Below are 26,513 nucleotides of genomic sequence, written 5' to 3'. Positions count from 1 at the left end.
ATTCTCTTTTATAGCCCTTTACTTTCCTCTTGGGAGCCAAGTTATCCCTTTCCAACTATAGGTAAGGTAAAGGTTTTCCCCTGTCATGAAGTCCAGTTGCGTCCGACTCTGAGGTGTGGTGCTCATCTCCATTTCTAAGCTGAAGAGCCAGCGTTGTCCGTAGACACCTCCAAGGTCATGTGGCCAGCATGACTGCATGGAGCGCCAGTTCCTTTCCAACTATAGACAGTGCGAAATTGTGTGAAAATTAAAATGGCAGTCACTCTCCCCTGAATGTGTGGCCAAAGAGGGTCTTTTCGGTGGTTGCTCCCAGGCTGTGGAACTCCTTCCCAAGAGAAACAAGAATGGCCCCATCACTGCTGACTTTCCGCAAGCAGGTCAAGACTTTCTTCTGCCAACAGGCTTTTGGGGAAGGGTAAGAGGAGGCTCTGGGGTGGGTGGGAGTGATTGCAGGGGATATGAATTTTTAAGGTCATTTTAATGTATTGAATGTATCTGCTGTATTTTAATTCTGTTTTACCACACTATTATTATTTGTTTTTTTTACCCTTTGTATTACTCTTTTAAAACTGTTTAGTATGTATAAATGTTAGCTGCTTTGAGTCCCCATGGAGAGAAAGGTAGGATATAAATACAGATAATGATGATGATGAGGAACTGGAAAATCTTACACAATAATAAGATTTAAAAATTGAACTGCAAAGAGTCTGGCACAAGCCAGTAAAGGTGATCCCAGTGGTAATTGGCACACTGGGTGCCATTCCTAAAGACCTTGGCCTGCACTTAAAAACAATTGGAGCTGACAAAATTACCATCTGTCAGCTGCAAAAGGCTACCTTATTTGGATCTGCACACATTATTCGCCAATACATCACATAGTCCTAAACACTTGGGAATGTCTGAAGTGTGATCCAATATAAAAGCCAGCATAGTGATCTTGTTTGCTGTGTACTAATCTTGTTATGTAACTAATAATAATGATGATGGTGGTGATGATGATAGGTAAAGATAGCAGGTGTAGTCATAGAGTGTATCCTAAACTAATACAAATACAGTGTAAAATCCAGGTGAGCTATTGCCATTTCACTATCTTCTTGAGTGCCTACATAAGGTTGTACTGGAAGGGTATCATATTTATCTTTGAATAAATCCCTTACATACTCTCCAACTATTGAGATTTCAAAGGAACAGTCCCAACTAATCCTGTCATGTCAATTTGTAATTGCCTTAAAAATATCCCAAGTTTTTTCTCTCTTTCCCACCTTACTGTGTCTATGTCGCCACTTCTTCCCTCTGGAAGTCCCTCCCTAAAGAAATTAGAACACCCCCCCCCCCATTCCTCTCCTTCAAGTAAGAATTAAAAACTTATTTTTGTTCATTCGCTTATGGAGAGGAGGTTGAATTATATCACTAATTTCATTTTAGTGGCCGAAGTTGACAATGACAATGGCTAATTAATCTTATCAAAGAGCTATATTTTTATATCTTTATACTGATTTTAACTGTTTAATATGATCAATGATGCCTAACTGATTACTAACTTTTATCCAAAGTCGTTTATTTTGTTTTAATTGTATGTGTAAATGTTTATATTTTTATGGCATTGAATGCTTATCTTGTTTGTGTTACATTTGGAAGCTGCCCTGAGTCCCTTTGGGGAGAGAGGTGCAGGTTAGAAATAAATTATTATTATTATTATTATTATTATTATTGTTGAGTCAACAACATGTTATCCTCCATTTTGAATCTAGTTTTCAATGTGCAAGGTGAAAGAACAGATAGCATGAAATGAATGTACGTTTGGAGGCAAAGGAATTAAAGAATACAAGTCCTAGATATCATTTGCAAGTTGTTTTAATGGAGTTGGCAAATTCATATCAATTTTTGCTTATAATCCCAATGCATTTTATGCACATAAGCATAGCAGATGTTGCTGCTGTTGTTAAAGAAAAACTCCGTTATCACAAAACAGGTGAGAACACAAAACCTGCCATTTTTTATTTAAATAGTCATCATGATGGTTGGGAAACTGGTCTAATCTTCATGCTTATTTTCCTTAGTGAATGCCATGACCCCTTCCAGTTCATCCATACAATTCCATCGTCTGTTCCATGTTTTGCCATCTCTGGGGTATAATAACCATCCCAGTAATATCTCCCATTTGGATTGGCTGAATGACAGCGATTGTACCACCAGCCTCCGCCATCTTCTTTCGAACACTGCTTTTTGGGATCTGGGTTTATCCTATGTGGGAAAAATATAGAAAGGCTATAAATCTGCAAGTATACATGACACAGATATATTTGTATATTGCCAGAGGCACTAATTCATTTCCCGTTCATATATGATATAATTTTTTTTTTAAAAAATGGATTCCTTACTTGAACAAAAAAAATATCAAAAGACAACCTGACAAAATGACACGACCTAGAATCCTCCACCGTGTGCAACTGTGGAGCAGAACAAAAAAGCATCTTTATGCTTGCCCACAATGCCCTGTCTCATGCACAGAGGAAGAGCAATATAAACAAAGGTTACAAATAACATAAATAAAAACATATAATAGTAAAACATATTAAAACTATAAGACTAATAAAATGTAAAGCATCATAAAACATAAACCAAACATCAAACAACCAGTAGCTGTTGGCATGTACAGATTTGAAACTAATAGAGCAAGACAAGAACGTGTACAAATGCAAAACTGTAGGGCTGGGGCTGGGAATAAAGTGCTGGAGATCCAACCAAAACATTAGGGCTAGGCAGACTTAATCAGTGGCTAAACCATTATTCAAAGGCACATTGGAACACCCAAGTCTTCAAGGCTTTCCGGAAGGTGGACAGGGTGGGAGCTAATTTAATCTTCTTGGAGAGAGAGTTCCAGAGCCAAGGGGCCACCACCAAAAAGGCCCTCTCCCTTGTCCCCACCAACCATGCTTGTGATGGAAGTGGAAGCGAGAGATGGGCCTTCCCGGCAGATCTTAGCGCTCATGCCGGTTCATAGAGGGAGATGCAGTTGCGGAGATAAGCAGGGCCCGAACTGTTTATAAAGGGTGTCAGACCAGTTTTTTCTGCCCTCTGAAGTATATTTTGAATGAGAAGAAAAAGGTTCTCTATAGGAGGTTCTGCTTGTGGAAGGAGTTCCACTGATGGAAGCATTCTACTGGACCCCAGCCATTTATTTCAATGGCATTTATGCATATCTAGTTTGATACTCAGAAGTAAAGAACAAGCAATTTAATTTTACATACAAACTCAGTTGCAAACTTAGAGCAAATGCATACACATACCATCCATCATTATCTCTGTCGAAAGTGCTGAAAAACATGCCATTGTGGATTGTCATGGTTCTGTTCTCGCCATGCAGCTGTGAGGCTCCTTCTAGAAAGGCATTTCCAGCTGTGCCTCGATAGTTACTAACAGAGAGCTGATACTTGTTTGCTTCTCCCTGAATGCTGAATCCTCCATAGTGTGCTTTGACCTTTGCTTCATCCCAGTCTTCCATCTCAATTAAAAGTTCTGTTGGTCCCAACTTGGTAAGCTGGTTGATTTTGTCATTTCCAAGCCAATATTCACCTGTGACACAAGGAAATGTGAATCGCTTGAAACTATGTTCGAAATGAGCTTTTGTGATATAAAGATTTCTGAAAGGAGGCTTAATTGTTTGTACTGCATAGTAATTTCCAGTCTTCTGACATTCCACAAGACCTTTATGAAAGTAACATAAGACCATTATGTGGCATAGTAGAGGTAAATTGTTGTAACCTCTTACTGAAGCCTTTGTGATCAGTGATCAACTCCCTGATGCATTTCTGGCAGGTTGCAGGATATACCAGTGGAGTGACTACTGCAAAAGATTGAAACCTTACATAGCATTTGTACCTTTGTATCCCATTCCCCTTTACTACTCAACAACCCAATACCAGCCCACAAACAAATGGTCTCAAGGGATGCAAAAAAGATCACCTGACTAGGGGGGCATTGAAGAGGTTGCTTCCATATTATCTTTCTTATTAACAAAATAGTAAGACTGATAGGAGGCTCTGTTTTGCATCCAAACCACAACAAAACAGAAGGATGAAATGCTAAACAAAAAGCCCCATCCCTGAATTGCAAATAATAATAATAATAATAATAATAATAATAATAATCATTTATAACCTGCCCTATCTCCTCCAAGGGACTTTGGGAGGTTTCCAAACAGAAGTGGCAAACATTCAATGCCATAATAATAAAACAAACAAACCAAATTGTCAGGAGAGAATACTTCTGGAACATGGCCATACAGCCCAAAAAACTTACAGCAACCCAAACCAAATTGAGACGCTACATAAAACAACTTCAGTAAAAACTTATAATAACTAGCCAAGAAAAAAAGTAAAAATAAGTAATTAAATAAAAACATAATAAATCTAACTAGTGACAGGGGAGTTTCCAATTACTGACTGCTTTTAGGGAAATACTGTTCAGAATAAAATTCTTACCAGGAGTGTCACAATAATGCTTTCCACCACTGGTTGCAATGTTTCCAAAACCCTTTTTATATGAGTCCCATGTTCTTCCAAAGCCAACGCTGCCATCTTGGCGGTTCTGAATAAGAAGCCAACCTGTGAAATGTAGAAGGAATAATTAAGAATAATGATAATTGTCATTAATAAATAGAATATCATGCTTTAAAATCAAATATCTTGGCATATATAATTTCTGGAGCCATCGTCAGCATATCCTCAATACCTTGTAATACAATATGTTTGATTATACCCGCATATGGGAGCCCTGAGCAAAATTCAAACAGTCTTCTTTCATGTTAATAAAACATGTTAGTAGAGATACCTGAGATATATATTGATCTCAGTTATCTCTACTGGTATATTTTAAAATAAGGTAGTAAATAGTAAATGCAATGTTTTAGATGTTTTAATGTGTATTTAATTTTTATTTTAATTTGTAACTTATGTGTATTTTAACTGTTTGTTGTTCAAAGGCATTGAATAGTTGCCATATGTAAAGCCGCCTTGACTCTGCTTCGGGGTAGATAAAGGTGGGATACAAATAGGGTAAATAAATAAATAATGGCCTAGGAGCCCCAGTGGTGCAACAGGTTAAATCGCTGAGCTGCTGAACTTGCTGACCGAAAGGTCAGTGGTTCGAATCCAGGGAGCGGGCAGAGCTCCCACTGTTAGCCCCAGCTTCTGCCAACCTAGCAGTTTGGAAACATGCAAATGTGAGTAGATCAATAGGTACCACTCTGGCGGGAAGGTAACAGCACTCCATGCAGATGACACATGACCTTGGAGACATCTACGGACAACACCGACTCTTCAGTTCAGAAATGGAGATGAGCATCACCCCCCCCCCCGAGTCGGACAGAACTAGATTTAATGTCAAGGGGAAACCTTTACTTTTACATTAACTTGCTATTTTTCTTTGAGCCCATTCCTCATTACTGATTCAAAAAGAGGGCAAGGCAATTAAACATTGGTGTTTCTTTTCTTTTGCAGGAAGAGTAGATAAGGAGTGAGATGGGTTGAGGTGTGTGTGTTTCAACATGTGCCCAAAAGATTCCAACTAATGATACTGATTCTTGCTTAACATTTACCTCCATTCTCTGTGGTCATGTCACAGTAGACTTTGTAGGGTTTGACAAAAGGATCAGGCTGGACAAGGTACATCTCTGAAGTTTCACCTCCTTTCCTAATTATGTCTTCACACTCTGCAATCAGAAATCAATTGTACACATTATTCGGTAAACATAAATATATATCAATAGAAGAAATATATGATTATGGCGAATATGAAAGTCAGAATAATTCATGCCATAGTATTTCCATTTTCTAAGTACAACAAAACCCAGCAATACCTTTATTGAACCAGTTAAAATGAACAATGCATATTGAGTTTTCTTGTATCTTGCTGCATATATAACATGTCCTATGTATAGCTGTGAAAGTGGGACAGTGAAAAAGATAGTAAAAAAGACATCAACTCATTTGAAATGTGGTGCTGAAGGGGAGTTTTCAAAAAGGATAAATACATGCCCCCCAAAAGAAATTAAGTCTTAACACTCACTGGGAGTCAAAATAACCAAACTAAGGCTATCTCACTTTGGACATATAATAAAATGGCATCATGCGGTTGGGGGGGGGGGGAGATAAAGTGAGAAACAAAAGAAGGGATTGCATAAAAAGAAATGAAAAGAAAGTGACTTCACTGACGCTGGCCAGTCCTGATTCTGTAGCAACCCACACAACAGCATGCAGAATCCAACAAATTAACTACCAAGGAATCCAAACCTTGATACAAAAAAAAAGACCTCAAATCTTTATCTCAAATCGCTGACAGGGAGGTAATGAAAAATAAGGCTATTTTTGAATATGAACCCAGTAGCTTCATGAGAACCACTATTCCTCTTAATATTCCCCCAACAACAGCAAGAGCATTCCTCTGGGTAGCTAAACCAGGAAATCCCAAATAGATGGCCCCCCACGAGCAGGCATGTAGCTTCAGCCCCCCCCCCCCCAAATTCTCATGGTAGTCTGCGAGAAGGCCTTACTGGTACATTATTTAAACTATTATGTGGATTCATATCATGATCTGATCACCATGCTCAATATATCCCATATGCATGGGGGTATTGAGGTAACGATACAAAAGGTTTGCTAGGGTAGACCCTCTTTCACTCAGACTCAGCCCCCCCCCCCGAACCAAACTCATCCCCCCCCCCCCCCGAAACAAAATCCTGGCTATGGGACTGCCCACAAGGGTCTGCCTCCATGGGCAAACCAAGAATGGGCAACTTGGAAGTCCCTGAACAGACTCAGAAGTGGAGTGGGCAGATCAAAAGACAACCTGGCAAAATGGCACTACCTAGAAGAATCCTCCACCTTGTGTGACTGTAGAGCAGAAAAAACCACTCTGCATCTGTATGCCTGCCCACAATGCCCTGCCTCATGCACAGAGGAAGAATTTTGTTTAAAGCTACAATGTGGTCACTGTTGCCCATTTTTGGTCTAAAATTGTTTAGCCGCTTGTACTCACTCAATTTTATCAGTTTTTATACTTATTTATGCAATGCTTTTGACACTAAACAAATAAATGTAAACTTGGATGCTTCAGCTTGACAGTGGGTGCAAAACGTGATGGTTGTAAAAGTTGAAACCGCTCTCACAATTGTCTGTGTACCAATCTTGAAGTCTAAAGATAATGTGAGTAAGCAATTACCTTTGCCTGATACCACTGGTATATTGCATGAAACAGTACAAGGAGTGCGGCATTCTCCCAGCTGGCTTGTGATGGCATTGTCTAGTTTCACTAATTTCTGATGCAAAATATCCACAATTCCACGAAGTACTTTTAGGTTACTAGGGATGTTTTTATCCAGATTCTCTTTGATGAAAGTGTAATGTTCTTCGACCTCCTTGTTATATTCAGAAATTACATTCTGATTATCTGGGAAGAAAAAAACAACAAAGCCATGTAAGATGTTAGCAGGGTTTGTATATATATGTGTGTGTGTATACAGCCTAATGGTGTGGCAATCACACAATCCTACCTCTCTATTGTCTCTCTGGATCCCAGGTTGAGATAGGATTAAGTCCTGTACACTCAGTTATTGGAAGATTTCATGTATGCAAATAGCACAATACACCAAGGGTGGAGAAAAGTGCTCCTAGTGAGCATCATGCAATGCCTGGTTCCCCTTCTTAGCTGCTCCAAGCAACATAAGACACCTCCCACCCCCAATATCACCCAGGAACAAAGTCATTGCTATATTGTGATGGTGTGATCTCAGCTGATATATCATAATAGTGGGCATACTAATGTAGAAGGGTCCACATTAGTTTGTACTGTAAACAACAGCATAGTAGGGTTTACCTCTTATTTGTTTTTGCCTTTTTGCTAATCGGTCATCCAGAATATTGCTGTAGGCATAGATAGTCGTAGAGGACTGTTCAAGCTTCTTCACTTTCTCTGTTAGATCTCGGATGGTTGGCTTCACTGTCTTCTCCTGTTTCAACAGCTCAGTTCTCAGCTCACATCCAGTTGGACACAGTACTCCCTTAAAACCAACAGCAACAATCTTATTATGAATCCTTTGTCTTTGTGTCAAAGCAGACATAATAGACATAACAGGCCAGAAGTGACACCATGAGAGTAGATTGGACCATTGCTTATTTAGGTTCTCCCAAGAAGGACTAAGCTCTTGTCTTTCACCACTGTACTCAGAGAAGGGAATAGTTGCTATGGTATTGTTGTTTATGTTATTGTTGTTGTTGTTGTTAAGGTACAGTAATCACATTGACCTGTGGACAAGTCAGCCTAGATATTTTGGGTTGGTTTTTAAACTAAAATGTGTAGACCAAGCAAGGGCGAACTTTGGCCCTACAGGTGTTTTGGACTTCAAATCCCACAATTCCTAACAGCCAGTAGGCTGTTAGGAATTGTGGGAGTTGAAGTCCAAAACACCTGGAGGGCCAAAGTTTGCCCATGCCTGGTGTAGATCTATACACGAGTATATAGCATAATTTGATTCACATATATTTCTGAGTGATGTGAAATCTCACCACATGAAATGCTGCCTGTTTGGATAAAGAAGTTCTTGTGTGTATATATTGAAATATCAATTAACTAGTTTACTACATCTTTTTTATCTGGTTTCATCATAATAATAGGATAGTGAAAGATGAGAGGAAACAGAGTGTTTGTGTCATAAACTGGAAGCTTTTAAAATGTTCTAAAATCATATGTTTCCTTTAAAAACAAGATTCATTCAACTACCCACAGTCTTCAGAATGCTCCATTCAGAATGCTCCAGTCATGCCCCCCCCCCCTCTATTCTGCCTTGGTCAGACCACATCTGGAATACTGTGTCAAATTCTGGGCATCACAAATGAAAGGAGATGTTGACAAGCTGGAATGTGTCCAGAGGAGGACGACTAGAATGAGCAAGGGTCTGGAGAACAAGCCCTATGAGGAGTGGCTTAAAGAGCTGGGCATGTTTGGCCTGAGGAGGAGAAGGCTGAGAGGAGATATGATGGCCATGAATAAATATGTGAGGGGAAGTCATAGAGAGGAGGGAACAAGCTTGTTTTCTGCTGCCCTGGAGACTAGGATGCAGAACAATGACTACAAACTACAGGAAAGGAGACTCCACCTGATCATTAGGAAGAACTTCCTAACTGTGAGAAATATTCAGCGATGGAACTCTCTGCCCTGGATTGTGATGGAGGCTCCTTCTTTGGAGGCTTTTAAACAGAGGCTGGATGGCCATCTGTCGGGGTGCTCTGAACATGATTTTCCTGCTTCTTGACAGGGGTTGGACTGGATGGCCCACAAGGTCTCTTCCAACTCCATGACTCAATGATTCAAAATAGCTCTGAAGCAAATTGTATAGGAATAGATGTTTCTGAAACACAATTCTATAGCTTACAAAAACAAACACTTACCAGTTCTTCTGATGCATGCTTGCAGCCTCCACTATCAGGGAAAACGACTGGCTCTTTCTTTTGTCCTGCAACTGGTGGTTTTGTTGGGCGAGCCCGGTATCTAACGCCACCACTGGGAGGAGGAGCGACTGGCCTGAGAGATGGAAAGGGCTCCTGTTTTTTCTTCACTGGCCTGTGGCCTCGGGCATCCACGCTCTCACCTTCACCTTCACCTTCTCCTTCAACCTGTACAAAAACATCAAGCAAAAGAAAACTCTCTTACTGTTACTTTAACAATAAAAAAATAACCAATACTAAACAAATATACGTATTCTGAATGGCTCCAGTACTGGATATGATGGCTGGGTAATTCCCCATTCATACTGTCCAAAAAAGATCTTGAACACTAAGATTTCCATGGGTTTTTTTTCTCACTACCCAAATAATAATTCTTCAAGTAATTGTGAAATAATTATTCTGTTGTTGTGGCAGATAGTTTTTACAGGGCTGAATACCATCTCTAATTGTATCAGTGTGTTGGTAGATTACAGTGAATGATAAGGATTCCAAAAGTGCAAATATTGTATATTTATGTTGAAAGGTTTAGTCATTCTTCATCTTAGCAGATATTCATCTAAGGTCCCTTTCACACAGATGAAGAAAATCCTACATTTTCTGCTGTGAACAGGAATATATGGCAGTGTGAACTCAGATAACTCAGTTCAAAGCAGATATTGTGGGATTTTCCGCCTTGATATTCTGGGTTATATGGCTGTGTGGAAGGGTCCTAAGACTCTTTTAGAAAGGTGTGGTGACTTTACTGAGCAAGTGCTTTTTGATCCTACAGAGCCCCTGCTACTATTTATATTTTCAAGTGACATAAATACTCAAAATAAATATAATTTAATATATTTATCACAAAAAGTGGCATACTGCAAAGGAGACCACAGTCCGGCCAGCTGCAGGATTATAGGGGTTGTTGCCCCAAAATGAAGCGTTTCTAAGTGCAGCCATTGCAATTTGGAGACTATGAACATCAGACAGTTGATCTTTCCTCTTTCTTTCTGCTTCCTCTGTCAAAGTGATGATAAAATATTTTTCTTCAAAAACGTATTTACCTTTACACTAACTCAATTCCAATTTTAAACACTTATATTATATTATTTGTAAATAATACAAAAAAATAAAGTTACTATAAATAAGTTTGATTTATTGACTGGGCCAGGTAGTCTTTGTCCTGAAAAAGGAATTATAACATTCACTTTGGACACATTTCACCACTTATAGTAAGTGGAACCTCTGATGGTGCAATCGGTTAAACACTTGTGCCAACAGGGCTGCTGACTGAAATGTCGGTGGCTCAAATCTGGGGAGTGGGGTGAGCTCCCCTCTGTCAGCCCCAGCTTCCCATGCGGGAACATAAGATAAGCCTCCCACAGGATGGGAACACATCCGGGTGTCCCCTGGGCAACGTCCTTGCAGACGGCCAATTTTCTCACACCAGAAGTGACTTGTAGCTTCTCAAGTCACTCCTGACACACACAAAAAAATAAAGTAATTTTTTTATGTATTTCCACCCTGCATATACTTATTTTATATTTTAAGCAAACATTTGATGGTTTATCATTTTTTAGTTTAACTATAAGGAAAATAAGTCTTACCGGTGCTGTGGCTGTAGAGTCCTACATGGAAAAAAGAAGATGGAAGAGAGACAAATAAGTAATTATATATGCATATGAAATCAGACACATGACACTTTCATTCAACTTGTTTTGACTATAAATTAAAATTTCCTCTACATCAGTATATTTACTGATGGTTTTCTGAAGGTTTAAAAATGTACAATTTACAAGAAGTTATATTCTAACCTCATCTTCATCATAGTCCAAATTAGTCTCAGATTTAACTATCCCAACAATTAGGAGAAAGAGCAACAGTAGTTTCATGAGACTGGCTTGCTTAAACATCTTAGCGACTTTCCTCTGCTGACCAAGAAAGCAAATCAGAGATCATATATAAATGAATCACAATGAAGTGTCTTTGCTTGTTAAGGATAGGTTGATCCGACAGCCCACCTGTTAATGCTTAACTTTATTATTCACTTTGTGGCTGGACAAAGACACCAGTTGAGCAATATTATTTGCTATGTACTAACCCAGGAAGAACAAAAATGGGAGTTGTTTAAAACCATTTTACCCATTTACGGGCATTTAATGGATTTGATTGAAAACATTATAATAACTGGAATTCAGATAAACAAAAGAAATGACTTTAATTTGTACATGATTACTCTGTTTCCCTTCCCCATTAGTACCTCTTCTTTTTAGATATACACTTGGGGTTAATCCCAACATTAATCCTTTCTAAAGTAGACCAGTTGAACCAAAGAGGAGCCTTGTTGTGATTCATAACTAACATATATCTTTCATTTCAATGGTGCTGTCCAAGGTAGAACTGTAATGAATTTAGTCCTTAGTTCAAAACATCCAGCTTGGTATTGAAACTGAATCCAGACAAGACAGAGGTACTACTGGTCAGTCAGAAGGCCGAACAGGGTATAGGGTTACAACCTGTGCTGGACAGCGTTGCACTCCCTCTGAAGATAAAGGTTCGCAGTTTGAGAGTTCTCCTGGATTCATCACTGAGTCTGGAACCCCAGGTTTTGGTGGTAGTCAGGGGAGCCTTCGCACAATTAAAACTTGTGCACCAGCTGCACACATACTTTGAGAAGCCAGACTTGGCCATGGTGGTCTATACTCTCATCACGTCTCAAATAGACTACTGTAGCATGCTGTACATGGGGTTGCCTTTGAAGACTGTTAGGAAACTTCAAGTAATCCAACATGCGGCAGCCAGGTTGCTCATCTGTTGCATCAGCTCCACTGGCTGCCAGTCTGCTACCAAGGACAATTCAAAGGGCTGGCTTTAGCCTATAAATCCCTAAATGGTTCAAGTCCAGCTTACTTGTCCAAATGCATCTCCCTTTATCATTAGCTAGAACACTAAGATCTGCCAGGAAAGTCCTACTCTTGGTCCCGCAGCTGTCACAGGTGTGATTGGTGGGGACAAGGCCTTCTCGCTGGTGGTTTCAAGTTTGGAAGCTTCAAGTAATCCAACGGGTAGCAGACAACAGGGAGCATACAGCCCCCCATTGCATCAGCTCCACTGGCTGCAAGTTTGCTACCGAGCACAATTCAAAATGCTGGCTTTAGCCTATAAATCTCTAAATGGTTCCAGTCCAGCTTACCTGTCTTAACACATCTCCCTTTATGAACCAGCTAGAACGCTAAGATCTGCCGGATTTAGATTTATTGATTGAAAGATAAAGGATTTGACAGATTATTGTACTTTTTATTTATGCGATAAAATTGGTTTTAATTCTTTAATTTGATTTTTTTAAAAGATCCATGACTCCCAGTTTTTTTTAAAAATAATCTTTATTAAATTTTCCAAGTATTAAAACATACAAATATACACACAATACCTAACGCGAAAATACAATATGGTGAGGGAGCGGGAAAAGAAAGGAGGGGAGTGTGGGAATAGAATAGAATCCATGACTTTCAGTTTTAAGGGAATGATGGGAGACAAATAAAATAAATTAATAAACTGGTCAGGACAAGTGTGACTCATTTATACTCAATTAACGCTAATGGGGCTGAATTTGACTTTCTATAGCATAGGGTCATTCCCATTCCCTAGTGGATGTTTTCAAACAGCGTAACTACCATTTTGAAATTCAAATGGCATCCCATGCTCATCATTCTGACCCACATTGTGCCTGATTTTAAGCACACATTTTCCTTGACCTCTAACCTAATGCAACAGCCTTGAGTATTTGGGCAAGGAAAACAGCTTGTGCAAATCTTTCTATGGGTTGCTTGCTACTCTCACGTTTTCTGGATCATAATAAAACATATTGAGAAAGATGGGTATTTGTTTCGCAGACAGGTGAGTTCAGGGTTTTTTCCTATTAACAAAATGTCAGTCACTGCCAGACTGAGGATATTTTTTGTTTCTATTAGCCAAGATAGGAGTATTCATAGAATCATAGAGACCTTGTGGGCCATCCAGTCCAACCCCCTGCCAAGAAGCAGGAAAATCACATTCAAAGCACCCCTGAAAGATGGCCATCTAGCCTCTGCTTAAAAGCCTCCAAAGAAGGAGCCTCCACCACACTCTAGGGCAGAGAGTTCCACTGCTGAACAGCTCTCACAGTCAGGAAGTTCTTCCTAATGTTCAGATGGAATCTCCTTTCTTGTAGTTTGAAGCCATTGTTCCACATCCTAGTCTCCAGGGGAGCAGAAAACAAGCCTGCTCCCTCCTCCCTATGACTTCCTCACACATATTTATACATGGCCATCATGTCTCCTCTCAGCCTTCTCTTCTGCAAGCTAAACATGCCCAACTCTTTAAGCCGCTCCTCATTGGGCTTGTTCTCCAGACCCTTCATCATTTTAGTCACCCTCCTCTGGACACATTCTAGCTTGCAAACATCTCCCTTAAATTGCAGTGCCAAGAATTGGACACAGTATTCAAAGTGTGGTCTGACCAAGGCAGAATAGAGGGTTTTTGTTTTGTTTTGTTCTTATTGACTTTATTTATTTATTGTTAACGTACTATTCCAGGCAGCAATGATGTGTCTCCTGTGTATGACTAATAGAACAAGGTCAACTATATACCTCCAAAATATTCTTGAACTGCAGCTCCCATTTTTGGTAGAGATTGATAGGGATGGTTGGAGGTGTAAGCTAAAACATCTTCTGAGCGATAGTTGCCCTCCTCAATTTATCTAGTCTAATGTCCTGGTTTTAGGACTAGCTAGCCAGAAGACTTTAAAGACACTGTGTAAGTGAACACTTCTGCTTGCTGTTTTCAGCAATTGATTTCAACTGGCATGCTTTTTCTTAGCATATTCTCTTTACTTTAATTACTATGATTCATTGGCATCATCTATGAATTTATGTCAAACAGAGCTTCAAGTGTGTGTTCTAAAAAAACAAAAACAAAAACTGAATAGATTTCTGTCATTTTGCATACTCGTAGTTCTTTTGCATGTTGATGTTTCAGTGGTCTTTTGACTTATGGCAATCCCTTGAATTTTTCAGAGAATCCAGAGGTGATTTTGCTAATTCTTACTTTCCTGCAGATCATTCTCATAGGAATAATAATAATCATAATCATAATCATCTTTATTTTTAACCCAACCTCTCTCCTTAACCCAACCTCTCACCTTTTGATCCATTTTCAGTCGTCCATTGCCTTGATTTTGTGTGTCTTAACATCTCTACCAACAGATTAGGTGGTGCTGTTATTTTGTACAATTCTAGCACTTTATATTATCAGCACCTTAATCCTTTAGCACTTTAAATTGTTATCCTGTACTGTATTGGTTACTATCCAGGTGCTAGTCCCTAGCTTCTGAAATTGGGGTTCCTCCATGACGCACCTTATTTTAGCACTTTAGAACAATCTCAATAACCTTTTGCACTTTAAGACCTGGGAGGTTGCTACAACCACTGGCTGCACTTTAAGAACTTTGGTAGCTTTAGTGTGAGTGTTATTATCCTCCTTTGCACTTTAAGAACTGTAAGATTTATACAACCACAAGCTGCACTTTACGAACTTTGGTAGCTTTATTGAGACTGCTAACATCTACCACCCATGCTAGTTCCGATCTCCTGGTATCTTGTAACACTGCTGTTAGCTGCCTGCGGGAGAGGTAAGGAGGGGAGTGAATTGGAGATCTCAGTGCAAGTTAAACCGGTGATAAATTATATAACCAGCAGTGAAGCATGGGGTGAAAATAGGAAGGTAGACTGCGTCATGGAGGAGGGAGGGTGTTCCATTGGTCGGGGAGCCCCCATAGAAGTCGTGGTGGGGATGGGGAGATACGGGAAAAGGAGACCTCGAATTCGGCCTAGGGATCGTACAATAACATTAGTAACTCCAACTCGGTCTCCTGATATGGTGAATTGGTGTAACCAGGTCGGCGGTCCCCCCGGATTGAAGGTGGTGCTGTTGAACGCCAGATCTGTCAATGGCAAAACAGCTTTCATCCAGGATTTAATCCTGGATGAACGGGCAGATCTGGCGTGCATCACAGAGACCTGGCTGGACGAAGCTGGAGGTGTGAATTTGACCCAGCTTTGCCCGCCAGGTTTCTCCGTGCAGCACCAACCAAGATCCGGGGGGCGGGGAGGCGGGGTTGCAGTGATCTATAGAGACTCCATTCTTCTGACCAGGGCCCCCATCCCGTAGTCAACAAATTTTGAATGCGTCCACCTGAGGGTGGGTGACCGGGACAGATTAGGGATTCTGTTAGTGTACCGTCCACCTCGCTGCACTACAGACTCCCTGACTGAGCTAGCGGGGGTGATCTCGGACCTGGCATTGGAGTCCCAGCGGCTGCTTGTGCTGGGGGACTTCAATGTCCACGCCGAGACCACCCTATCGGGAGCGGCTCAGGACTTCATGTCTACCATGGCAACCATGGGGCTGTCCCAACAGGTATCTGGCCCCACCCACAGTGCTGGACATACATTGGACTTGGTTTTCTGCCAGGGATGGGAGGAAGGTGGCGGTGTTGAGGAGTTATCCATCTCTCCGTTGCCATGGACCGACCACCACCTGGTCAGCTTTAGATTAACTGCACCCCCTAACCTCTGCAGAGGTGGAGGACCCATTAAGTTGGTCCGCCCCAGGAGGCTTATGGATCCGGATGGATTCCTGACGGCTCTTGGGGAATTTCCCGCCGCCTCGGTTGGTGATCCTGTTGATGCCCTGGTCGCTCTCTGGAATGGGGAGATGACTAGGGCAATAAACACGATCGCTCCAGAACGTCCCCTCTCAAGTAGCCGAGCTAAACCAGCTCCTTGGTTCACTGAGGAGCTGGCAGCGTTGAAGCGAAAGAAGAGGGAACTAGAGAGCGTGTGGCGTTCGAATCCGAGCGAGCCAAATCGAACATGGTTTATGTCCTTCTTAAGGGCATATGCCGCGGCAATAAAAGCCGCAAAGAAGACCTTCTTTGCGGCCACTATTGCGTCTGCAAAGAACCGTCCGGCTGAACTGTTCCGAGTTGTCAGAGGCCTGTTAAAACCCACCATTCAGGATGGGTGCCCTGATGACTCGGCAGCTCGCTGTGAAGCCTTTGCTCAGTTCTTTGCAGACAAAGTCGCTTTGATCCGCTCTGGTCTGGACACCATATTAACGGCAGTCTCTGAGGATGTAACACGAGCATCTGCTTGTCCGGTTTTGATGGATTCATTTCAATTGGTTCAATCCGAGGATGTGGACAAGGTGCTTGGAGGAATGAGAGCTACCACATGCATCCTAGACCCCTGCCCATCCTGGCTTCTGAAGGAGGCCAGAGGGGGATTGGCCGAGTGGGTGAAGGTGGTGGTTAATGCCTCCCTCCGGGAAGGCATCTTTCCAGCCAGCTTAAAGCAAGCTGTAATAAAACCGCTGTTGAAAAAACCATCACTGGACCCCACTCAATTCGTCAACTTCCGGCCTGTTTCCAATCTCCCCTTTTTGGGCAAAGTCCTGGAACGTGTGGTGGCCTCACAACTCCAGGCATTCTTGGTAGACACGGATTATCTGGATCCGGCACAGTCTGGCTTCAGGCCGGGGCATGGTACTGAGACAGCCTTGGTCGCCTTAGTGGATGATCTGCGCCGGGAGCTCGACAGGGGGAGTGTGTCCCTGTTGGTGCTTCTGGACCTCTCAGCGGCCTTCGATACCGTCGACCACAGTATCCTTCTGAGACGCCTCCCGGGAATGGGTCTTGGAGGAACTGTTTTACAGTGGCTCCGCTCATTCCTCGAGGGTCGGTCTCAGAAGGTGTTACTGGGAGACTCCTGTTCAACCCCACAACCTTTGTCTTGTGGGGTTCCTCAGGGCTCAATATTGTCTCCCATGTTGTTTAACATCTACATGAAGCCGCTGGGTGAGATCATCCGGAGTTTCGGAGTGCGATGTCATCTGTACGCGGATGATGTCCAACTCTGTCACTCCTTTCCACCTGCTACTAAGGAGGCTGTCGAGGTCCTGAACCGGTGCTTGGCCGCTGTGACGGTCTGGATGGGGGCGAACAAATTGAAATTGAATCCAGACAAGACAGAGGTACTCCTGGTCAGTCGCAAGGCCGAACAGGGTATAGGGTTACAGCCTGTGTTGGATGGGGTCGCACTCCCCCTGAAGACGCAGGTTCGCAGTTTGGGTGTGATCCTGGACTCATCGCTGAGCCTGGAGCCCCAGGTTTCGGCGGTGACCAGGGGAGCATTCGCACAGCTAAAACTCGTGCGCCAACTGCGCCCGTACCTTGGGAAGTCTGACTTGGCCACGGTAGTCCACGCTCTGGTTACATCCCATTTGGACTACTGCAACGCTCTCTACGTGGGGTTGCCTTTGAAGACGGCCCGGAAGCTCCAACTAGTCCAACGTTCGGCAGCCATGATACTAACGGGAGCGGAGCGCAGGGAGCATACAACTCCTCTGCTGCACCAGCTCCACTGGCTGCCGATCTGCTACCGGGCTCAATTCAAAGTGCTGGCGTTGGCCTTTAAAGCCCTAAACGGTTCTGGCCCAACTTACCTATCCGAACGTATCTCGGCCTATCAGCCCGCCAGGACCCTAAGATCTTCTGGGGAGGCCCTGCTCTCTATCCCGCCTGCTTCACAGGTGCGGCTGGCGGGTACGAGAGACAGGGCCTTTTCTGTGGTGGCCCCGCGGCTATGGAACGCCCTGCCCTTGGAGGTAAGATCAGCCCCTTCATTGATGATATTCCGAAGAAGATTGAAGACCTGGATGTTTAAGCAGGCATTTGGTTAACCCAATGCAACGAATGGTAACTGACTAAAGGACTGGCAAAATGGATGACGAACTGGATCACGTTTTTAGTTAAGAGTCGAACTGGATTGGTATTGATGTATGAATTGTGTTTTTATGTTTTTTATGTTTTTTTATGCTTTTAACTGTACATTGTTGATTGTTATATTATGTTGTAAACCGCGTTGAGTCGCCGGCTAGGCTGAGAAACGGCGGTATATAAATATAGCAAATAAATAAATAAATAAATAAATAGCAAATAAAGGGACTCAAGGCAAAACAAAGATGGCAAACATTCAGTGCCATGTGCAATGACAAATAAAACAGAAACAAAACAAACAATTAAAACTAACAGTTAAAAAACAAGAAAATAAAACAACCTTGACTAAAACATAAAAGCAATCAGCCTCATAAATAACACAATAGGGCATTAAAATCTGTATAAAAATATAAAAATATAAAAATGTGCAAGTCCCTATTTTCCCACTATTATGAGAGAGAGAGAAAAACTATCAATCTTTGACTGTGGATCTATTTTAATTCAAAACAGAAGATGTTGATTGCCAATCAATTTGGCTGCCAATCAATTAGATGAAGTAGCACATTTAAATTGTTATTTAATTATTCATTTAATTTAAGGATAGGCAAAATACAGCCTTCTAAAAGGTGGAGAACTGCGATTCTTATCAGATGGGGAATGCTGGGAGCAGCAATTAAGTAACTTCTGAAGGGCCAGACTTATCTCACACGAAGTATATTGGATCCAAAATGTTTTGGAAGATATTTCTATTCATGCTTCAAAGTGTTCAGGCTCCCTTTCATTCTATCATAGCTCCTTTGACTAGTCCAGAAACCACCAATGCAATACAATGATAAGCAGTTGGAGGAGATTGTGTCAACATTTCCCACATATGTGCAGAAAACTTAAGCCCCTGCCACACAGCTGAATAAAATCCCACATTATCTGCTTTGAACTGGAATATATGTCAGTGTAGATTCAGATAACCCAGTTCAAAGCAGATATTGTAGAATCTTCTGCCTTGATAGTCTGGGTAATGTTGCTGTGCAGAAGGGCCCTTAGGATGTCTGTCATGGAATTTGGTGAACAGCACCCTCACATTTTGCAAAATGAATTTTATAGGTTATGCTTTTGAACAATTCATCTAACTAAGCAATAGATTATATTGGTCTACTTTGTTTGATGTTCACTGAAAATCTCTTTATTTTTCCTTTATTTTTCTTTCTTTCTTTTTTGGAAGAACAAGTAATAATGCTAGATAAATATAAAATCTTGCACCCTTTACACAAAACCAATAAAACTCAGCTTTTAAACATGTAGCAATTTGGGGATTTAACCTAGCCTCTGGTTATGAAAGGATGGAAATTGCAAGGTTTTAGGATGGCCACGAAAAATATATACTTCTCTTTATCTTCTGGATTTTTAGATTAGGCAGACAAATTGACAAGGGAAGAGCATGTTTGTTTTGAACTGCAATGAGGGCATACATGATGTAAATACTTGGTTAAAGGTCTCTTTAGCCGGGAATATCAGCACTACACAATTACTCTCCTGCAATGGATTCATTGCAATATCTTCTGCTAAAGCAAAACAGAACAGACTCTTTCTTGGTGGCTCATGAAGATAAAGGGTCCTTCAACACAGACATATAACCCAGAATATCAAGACAGAAAATCCCACAATATCTGCTTTTAACTGGGTTATCTGAGTCCACACTGCCATATATTCCAGTTCAAAGCAGATAATGTGGGATTTTATTCAGCTATGTGAAAGGTACCATAGGCAGCTTATTACATTTTTTTAAAATGCTGGTAGGCATGACTTTGTTTGGTCAGTAGGGAACAGACACTAACTGGCATTATTTGCTTTGCTGGTTTGTCCACTGATTGAATGCCCTGATCTGCCAGATAAGTCAAGGCCACTGGTTAGTGACTCTCTCATCAAACATAGGTTTATGTGCAGGACACTAAGACATCCAAGCCACAGATAAGCCATTTGTTTGTGGAATGAGCAAGGCTGCCTTACTGGCTATTTATTTAGACATGTCCTCTTTTTTTACACAAGTGGTGTTGCAAGCCTGTTCTGACTTTCAAAACAGCAATATGAACATAGGACCTCTCTCTGATCCTGTCAAATTGCATTCTGAAGGGGACAAATATTTGTAGCACAGGTTTCCCATAAATGACAGTCTACCAGAACTAATATTCAGGGAAAAAAATAAGTCTAAGTTTAAAGATTTATGCGTAGGATGCTTTTGGCAGATGTTGGTTAGGGCCCTTCCAGACAGGCCCTATATCCCAGATTTTCTGCTTTAAACTGGATTATATGAGTCCGCACTGCCAGATAATCTGGGATAAACAGAAAACCTGGAATCATATCCTGGGATATAGGGCCTGTCTGGAAGGGCCCTTAGTTGCAAGATGTAGTACAGGACTAACTCAAGTCCTTTAAAAATCACTCCTCAAAGCTTTCCCAAAAATGTGAACCTTATTTAATCAAAGGATATCTTGAGGATGTTTGTTTCCAAAATAAATACTGTAATCTGAACATTTATGGCAACTATGAGCCCTTCCACACAGCCCAATATTCCAGAATTTCAAGGCTGGAAATCACATAACCCAGTTCAAAGCAGATATTATGGGATTTTCTATCTTGATATTCTGGAATATAGGGCTGTGTGGAAGGGCCCTATGGCTAATTGGACCAGTCTGTCTCTTTTTAAAGAAACAGCAACCCATCTATTGGGGATTTGGCAGTGATAGCACAAAAAGACAACTAAAGGGCTTTTTCTAAGAGTGGAAACCTATGCAGGCAGTCCCCGAATTACAAATATCCGATTTACAAACAACTCATAGTTAAAAACAGGGGGGTGAGACCACAGGAAATGAGAGAAATCTGTCCCTCAGAAGTGAAATTAACTCCTAGAGGAGATATCATGGGGAAAAGGGGTCTCCACTGGAGCTTTATCATCAATCCGTGTTTCCAGAAGAACAAGGTATTTTTTTAAAAACCCAGTTATCACAAGGACAGAAAGTCATGTGAGATCTTCTGAACAGGGTCACAGGCAGCAAAACAAACTACGGGGGTGTCAACCCTTCCTTATTCTACCCAAAGTGCTATATATCTATCAATCTCGTGTGTGTGTGTGTGTGTATGTATATATATATATATATATATATATATATATATATATATATACTAGCTGTGCCCTGCCACGCGTTGCTGTGGCCTATAGTAAAACTTATCAAAGTTGAGGTAGATATCTGGACTATTATGAAAGAGAGGTCCCTACCTCTTCCTTCCCCCTTTTCCTCCCCCTTTCTCTCCTTTCTTCCTTCTCTACCTCTTTCTTTCTTTCCTTCTTTCACTACTTGGTTTCATCCTTCTCTCTTTCCTTCATTCCCTCCCCCTTCCTTCCTTTGCCTTTCTTCCCTCCCTGTTTGCTTCCTTCTTTCACTTTTTATTTCCTTTTATTTCACCACCATCCTAACAATAACAATAATGCAGTGCATTGCCTCTGGGACCTGACACCTCTCCCATTCCCCCTAAAAGGGTCTCATAGGAACAATAGCATAATAATAATAATAGAAATAACAACCTTTACCCGCCACGTGTTGCTGTGGCCAATCTTCCCTCTTTCCCTCCCTCCCTCCCTCCCTCCCTCCCTTCCTCCTTCCTTCCTTCCTTCCTTCCTTCCTTCCTTCCTTCCTTCCTTCCTTCCCATCTTTCCTTTTCCTCTTCTTTCTCTATCTCTTTCCTTCCTTCCCCCTTTTTCTTTCTCTTCTGCTGTCTCTCTTTTCTTTCCTTCCATCTTTCCTTTTCTTTTCTTTCCTTTTCTTCTTCCTCTAACTTTCCTTCCTTCCCCCTTTTTCTTTACCTCCCTTTCTCTTTCTTCCTTCTTTCCTTCCTTCCTGTCTTTCCTAGATTTTGACAGGGCGGGAAGGGGCGGGGTGGGGTTTGGAGGTGGCATGAAGTAAAAGGAGGTAAGATTGGGGCAGGGGAGTGATGGAACGTGGGGTTGCGTGTGTGTGTGCGGCAGCGGGGGGAGTGATGGAGCGTGGGGTTGCGTGTGTGTGTGCGGCGGCGGGGGGAGTGGGGTTGCATGTGTGTGTGCGGCGGTGGGGGGAGTGGGGTTGCGTGTGTGTGCGGCGGGGGGGACTGATGGAGCGTGGGGTTGCGTGTGTGTGTGTGGCGGCGGGGGGAGTGGGGTTGCGTGTGTGTATGCGGCGGCGGGGGGAGTGATGGAGCGTGGGGTTGCGTGTGTGTGTGCGGCAGGGTGTGTGTGTGTGCGGGAAGCGGCGCGGCAGGGCTTGGAGTGGGCATGGTTTCCGCAGAGGGAACGTTGGCCGGAAGGCCATGTGCGCGCGCCAGGGAACTTGCGGCTGGGCGCCAATGCGCATGCTCAGTTGTTTTGCCATTTTGTGAGTGTGTTGTGTTGTTTTTCATTTTGAGTAGATATGTTTGTACCTTGTGGGTTGTGTTATGGGTATGGGAATTTTGGTTAAGTTTCGTTGGGGTTTTTTTGAGTTTTGTTCTTTTGCCGTTTTGTGAGTGTGTTGCTGTGTTGTTTTTCATTTTGAGTAGGTATGTTTGTACCTTGTGGGTTGTGTTATGGGCACGGGGGTTTTAGTTAAGTTTCGTTGGGGTTTTTTTTAGTTTTGTTGTTTTGCCGTTTTGTGAGTGTGTTGTTGTGTTGTTTTTCATTTTGAGTAGATATGTTTGTACCTTGTGGGTTGTGTTATGGGCATGGGAATTTTGGTTAAGTTTCGTTGGGGGTTTTTTGAGTTTTGTTTCCTCGATGGATGCCCCTAACAAATTTATATATATAGATATATAGTCCCCTTCCACATGTTGCTGTGGCCCAGTCTGTGTATATGTGTTTTGTGTGTATATATTTGTCTATATATGTGTGTTTGTATATATGTGGGGGTATATATGTGTGTGTATATATTTGTGTATTTATATGTGTACATGCATATTATGTATGTGTGTGTTTGTCTATAAGCAAATTTGTGTGTATGCATATGTATATGTGCATGTGTATTATATATGTGTGTATATGTGTATATTTGTGTGTATTTGTGCATATATATACATGTGTGTATTAATGTGTGCATGTGTATATGTATATGAGTGTATGTGTATATGTATATATGGTGTCTTTTCTTGGGTTTTTAAGTCTGGTCTGGTGGGGTTGTGTGTGTGTGTGTGTGTGTTTAGGGGGGATGGGACAGCTTAAGACCAAACCTACAGAATCCATCTTGTTTGGAATTTGGGGACTGCCTGTATGTGTATATGTGTGTGTCTGTGTGTGTGTGTGTGTGTTTGCAAGTGTGTATACCCATCAACTGAGGGTACAGTTGATGGGTATACACACGTGTCATGACTTGATGGTCTGGAATCATGGGAAGTGTAGGTTGGTATCAGCACTCATTGGTAAAGAAGGCAAAACATCTTGTAAAATTACAGCTCCCCTGATTCCATATCATTGAGCTATGGCAGTTAAAGTGGTGTCAAACTGCATTAATTCTACAGTGTACATGCACCCTGAACTCTCAATTACTCAAGTTACTTCCAACACAATATGAATAGGATCACAACTATGGAAACAATGAAGATGGCATCCTATACACACTTACTTGAGATTAATCCACACTTTTCCAAAATATGTGTAGGACATTACATTCTAAAATGTAATTCAAAGAGGACCAATTCCACCACTTGATTATCTGATATCTGTTAGTTTTCCCAAGTTGTCAAATTAATAGCTATCTCATGCACTCTTCTGTTCAGAGGTTGTCACTGCAGCTAGTGGCCAAAGCCAGCACTTTGAATTGGGCCTGGTAGTAATCTGGCAGCCATGGCTTCTGCATCCCAATCTAGCCCTATATGCCAGAATATCAGGGCAAAAAAATCCCACAGTATCTGCTTTGAACTAAGACTACACTGCCATATTTCCCAGTTCAAAGCAAATAATGTGGGATTTTATTTAGCTGTGTGGAAGGGGCCACAGAGGGTTTGCTAGAGTTAGCATCCTTTTGTGGCTTAAGTTTAAAATCATGCAAATATATATATATGCATATGCATACATGCCTACATTCACACACACATCTCTGCAGCTCTCATGAGAAAAAACAATCAGAATAGAAGAAATAGAAGAGGCAATACGATCTGCCAAAAGTAATAAAGCTCCAGGGCCAGATGGTTAAAAAAAAAAAAAAGAATTGTGCTGAATAACGGTTTACCTACACTGATACCACTTTAACTGCCAGGACTCGATGCTAGAGATTCACAGAAGTTGTACTTTTACAAGATCTTTCGCCTTCTCTTTCTCCGTTTATCATTCCAGAAGTTTCTTTTTTTTGTTGTTTCAAAAAATGCACAACTTTTTATTTCTTATCTGCCTCTCCTTGTCTCACGGTGGGTTAGAGTGTCATTGAAACACATAAACATTGTAAAAATACAATACAATAAATTTCTATAAAATGAACATATTATACCTAAATACACCTAAAACAAACCATACATTATTAAATTTTTTTGTAATGTATTTCCAAAAAACGAATCCAAGGCTGAAATTAAAATTGCTGGAAGAAACATTAACAACCTTAGATATGCAGATGATACCACTTTGATGGCCAAAAGCGAGGATGAGCTGAGGAGCCTTCTAACCAAGGTGAAAGAAGAAAGTGCAAAGGCTGGGTTGCAGTTAAACATCAAAAAAACCAAGATTGTGGCAACAAGACTGATAGATAACTGGCAAATAGAGGGAGAAAATGTGGAGGCAGTGACAGACTTTGTATTCCTAGGCGCAAAGATTATTGCAGATGCAGACTGCAGCCAGGAAATCAGAAGATGTTTACTTCTTGGGAGGAGAGCCATGACCAATCTCGGTAGAATAGTGAAGAGTAGAGACATCACACTGGCAATGAAGATATGAATAGTTAAAGCAATGGTATTCCCCAAAGTAACATATGGATACTAGAGCTGGACTATGTGGAAAGCTGAGCGAAGGAAGATAGACGCTTTTGAACTCTGGTGTTGGAGGAAAATTCTGAGAGTGCCTTGGACCACAAGAAGATCCAACCAGTCCATATCAAATCATAGTAGCACTGCAGAACTTTCTCTTGAAAAGAGCTGTTCTCATATCACTCACTTCCAAAGTCTCCTCGTTTGGCTGCTTCAGATCTATTCAGTTGAAGAAAAAGGATCACATCTGGTTTTGGAAGCCCCACATCAGGTTGTTTACACCATTCTAAAGAGAGGTTCTCTTTAGCACCTTTAGCACCATTCCCTCCAATGAGCCCGACTGCTCATTGGAGGGAAGGATAGTAGAGAGAAAGATGTACTTTGGCCACATAATGGGGAGACAGGAAAGCTTAGAGAAGACAATGGTGCTGGGGAAAAAGGAAGGAAGAAGGAAGAGGGGCTGACCAAGGGCAAGATGGATGGATGGTATCCTTGAAGTGACTGTCTTGACTCTTAAGAAGCTGGGGGTGGTGACAGCCAACAGGGAGCTCTGACGTGGGCTGGTCCATGAGGTCACAAGGAGTCGGAAGCGACTGAATAAATATAAAAAACAATTTCCATTTTTAAAGAAAATTCGGTACACTCCTAACAGTTTACTGTTTTGGAATGGATTTAATTATTTGCACCCCATTCCCCAAATACAGACACTATTATCATTTTATCATGCTGGAAATTTTTTTTCTTGTTGTTTCAAAAAGTGCACAACTTTTAATAGTTTTTAATTCAGGAATGTATTTATTTGAAATCCCCCCCCCCCCAATGAATAATATATTTTTATTTCTTACCTGCCTCTCCTTGTGTCTCAAGGTGGGTTACAGTATAATTGTAACACATAAAGATTGTAAATAATTTTATTGTTCATTTTTCAAATATAACAACCTAAAAATACATTGAAGCGATGGTCTTCCACCATCAACTCCGCTGGACCGGCCACGTTGTCCGAATGCCCAACCACTGTCTCACAAAGTAGTTGCTCTACTCCGAACTCAAGAACAGAAAAGGGAATGTTGGAGGACAGGAAAAGAGGTTTAAAGATGGGCTCAATGAAACCTTAAAAACTCTGGCATAGACACTGAGAACTGGGAAGCCCTGGCCCGTGAGTGCTCTAGCTGGAGGTCAGCCATGACCAGCACTGCTGTAGAATTTGAAGAGGCATGAATGGAGGGCGAAAGAGAGAAATGTGCTAAGAGGAAGGCGTGTCAAGCCAACCC

The 26,513-nt window shown here is 41.5% G+C and overlaps 1 protein-coding gene across 1 annotated transcript; it reads right to left on the bottom strand.

Annotated features, from left to right (window-relative positions):
* Positions 1-1,838: 1,838 nt before the first annotated feature.
* On the bottom strand, positions 1,839-11,457 carry FGB (fibrinogen beta chain). Its single transcript, XM_060778810.2, has 9 exons — positions 11,294-11,457; positions 11,087-11,107; positions 9,447-9,671; positions 7,876-8,059; positions 7,222-7,449; positions 5,600-5,713; positions 4,485-4,607; positions 3,291-3,576; positions 1,839-2,244 (listed from the first exon to the last, which is right to left on the bottom strand). The coding sequence occupies exons 1-9, from the start codon at positions 11,390-11,392 to the stop codon at positions 2,013-2,015; spliced, it is 1,512 nt and encodes a 503-aa protein (XP_060634793.2). The 5' UTR covers positions 11,393-11,457; the 3' UTR covers positions 1,839-2,012.
* Between the last annotated feature and the right edge of the window lie 15,056 nt (positions 11,458-26,513).

This window comes from Anolis sagrei, chromosome 5 (genome assembly GCF_037176765.1).
Source record: "Anolis sagrei isolate rAnoSag1 chromosome 5, rAnoSag1.mat, whole genome shotgun sequence".
Classification (NCBI taxonomy): Eukaryota; Metazoa; Chordata; class Lepidosauria; order Squamata; family Dactyloidae; genus Anolis; species Anolis sagrei.
The sequence above is the reverse complement of the archived record's forward strand: the minus strand, read 5'-3'. Positions and strand labels throughout refer to the sequence as shown.

Excerpts from the sequence above, each read along its gene's own strand:
- FGB (XM_060778810.2), bottom strand. The coding sequence starts at position 11,392 with ATGTTTAAGCAAGCCAGTCTCATGAAACTACTGTTGCTCTTTCTCCTA. Across the intron at positions 11,108-11,293 it reads TGGACTATGATGAAGATGAG|GACTCTACAGCCACAGCACC; the intron begins GTTAGAATATAA and ends TTTTCCATGTAG. Across the intron at positions 3,577-4,484 it reads GCATTATTGTGACACTCCTG|GTGAATATTGGCTTGGAAAT; the intron begins GTAAGAATTTTA and ends CTTGTGTCACAG.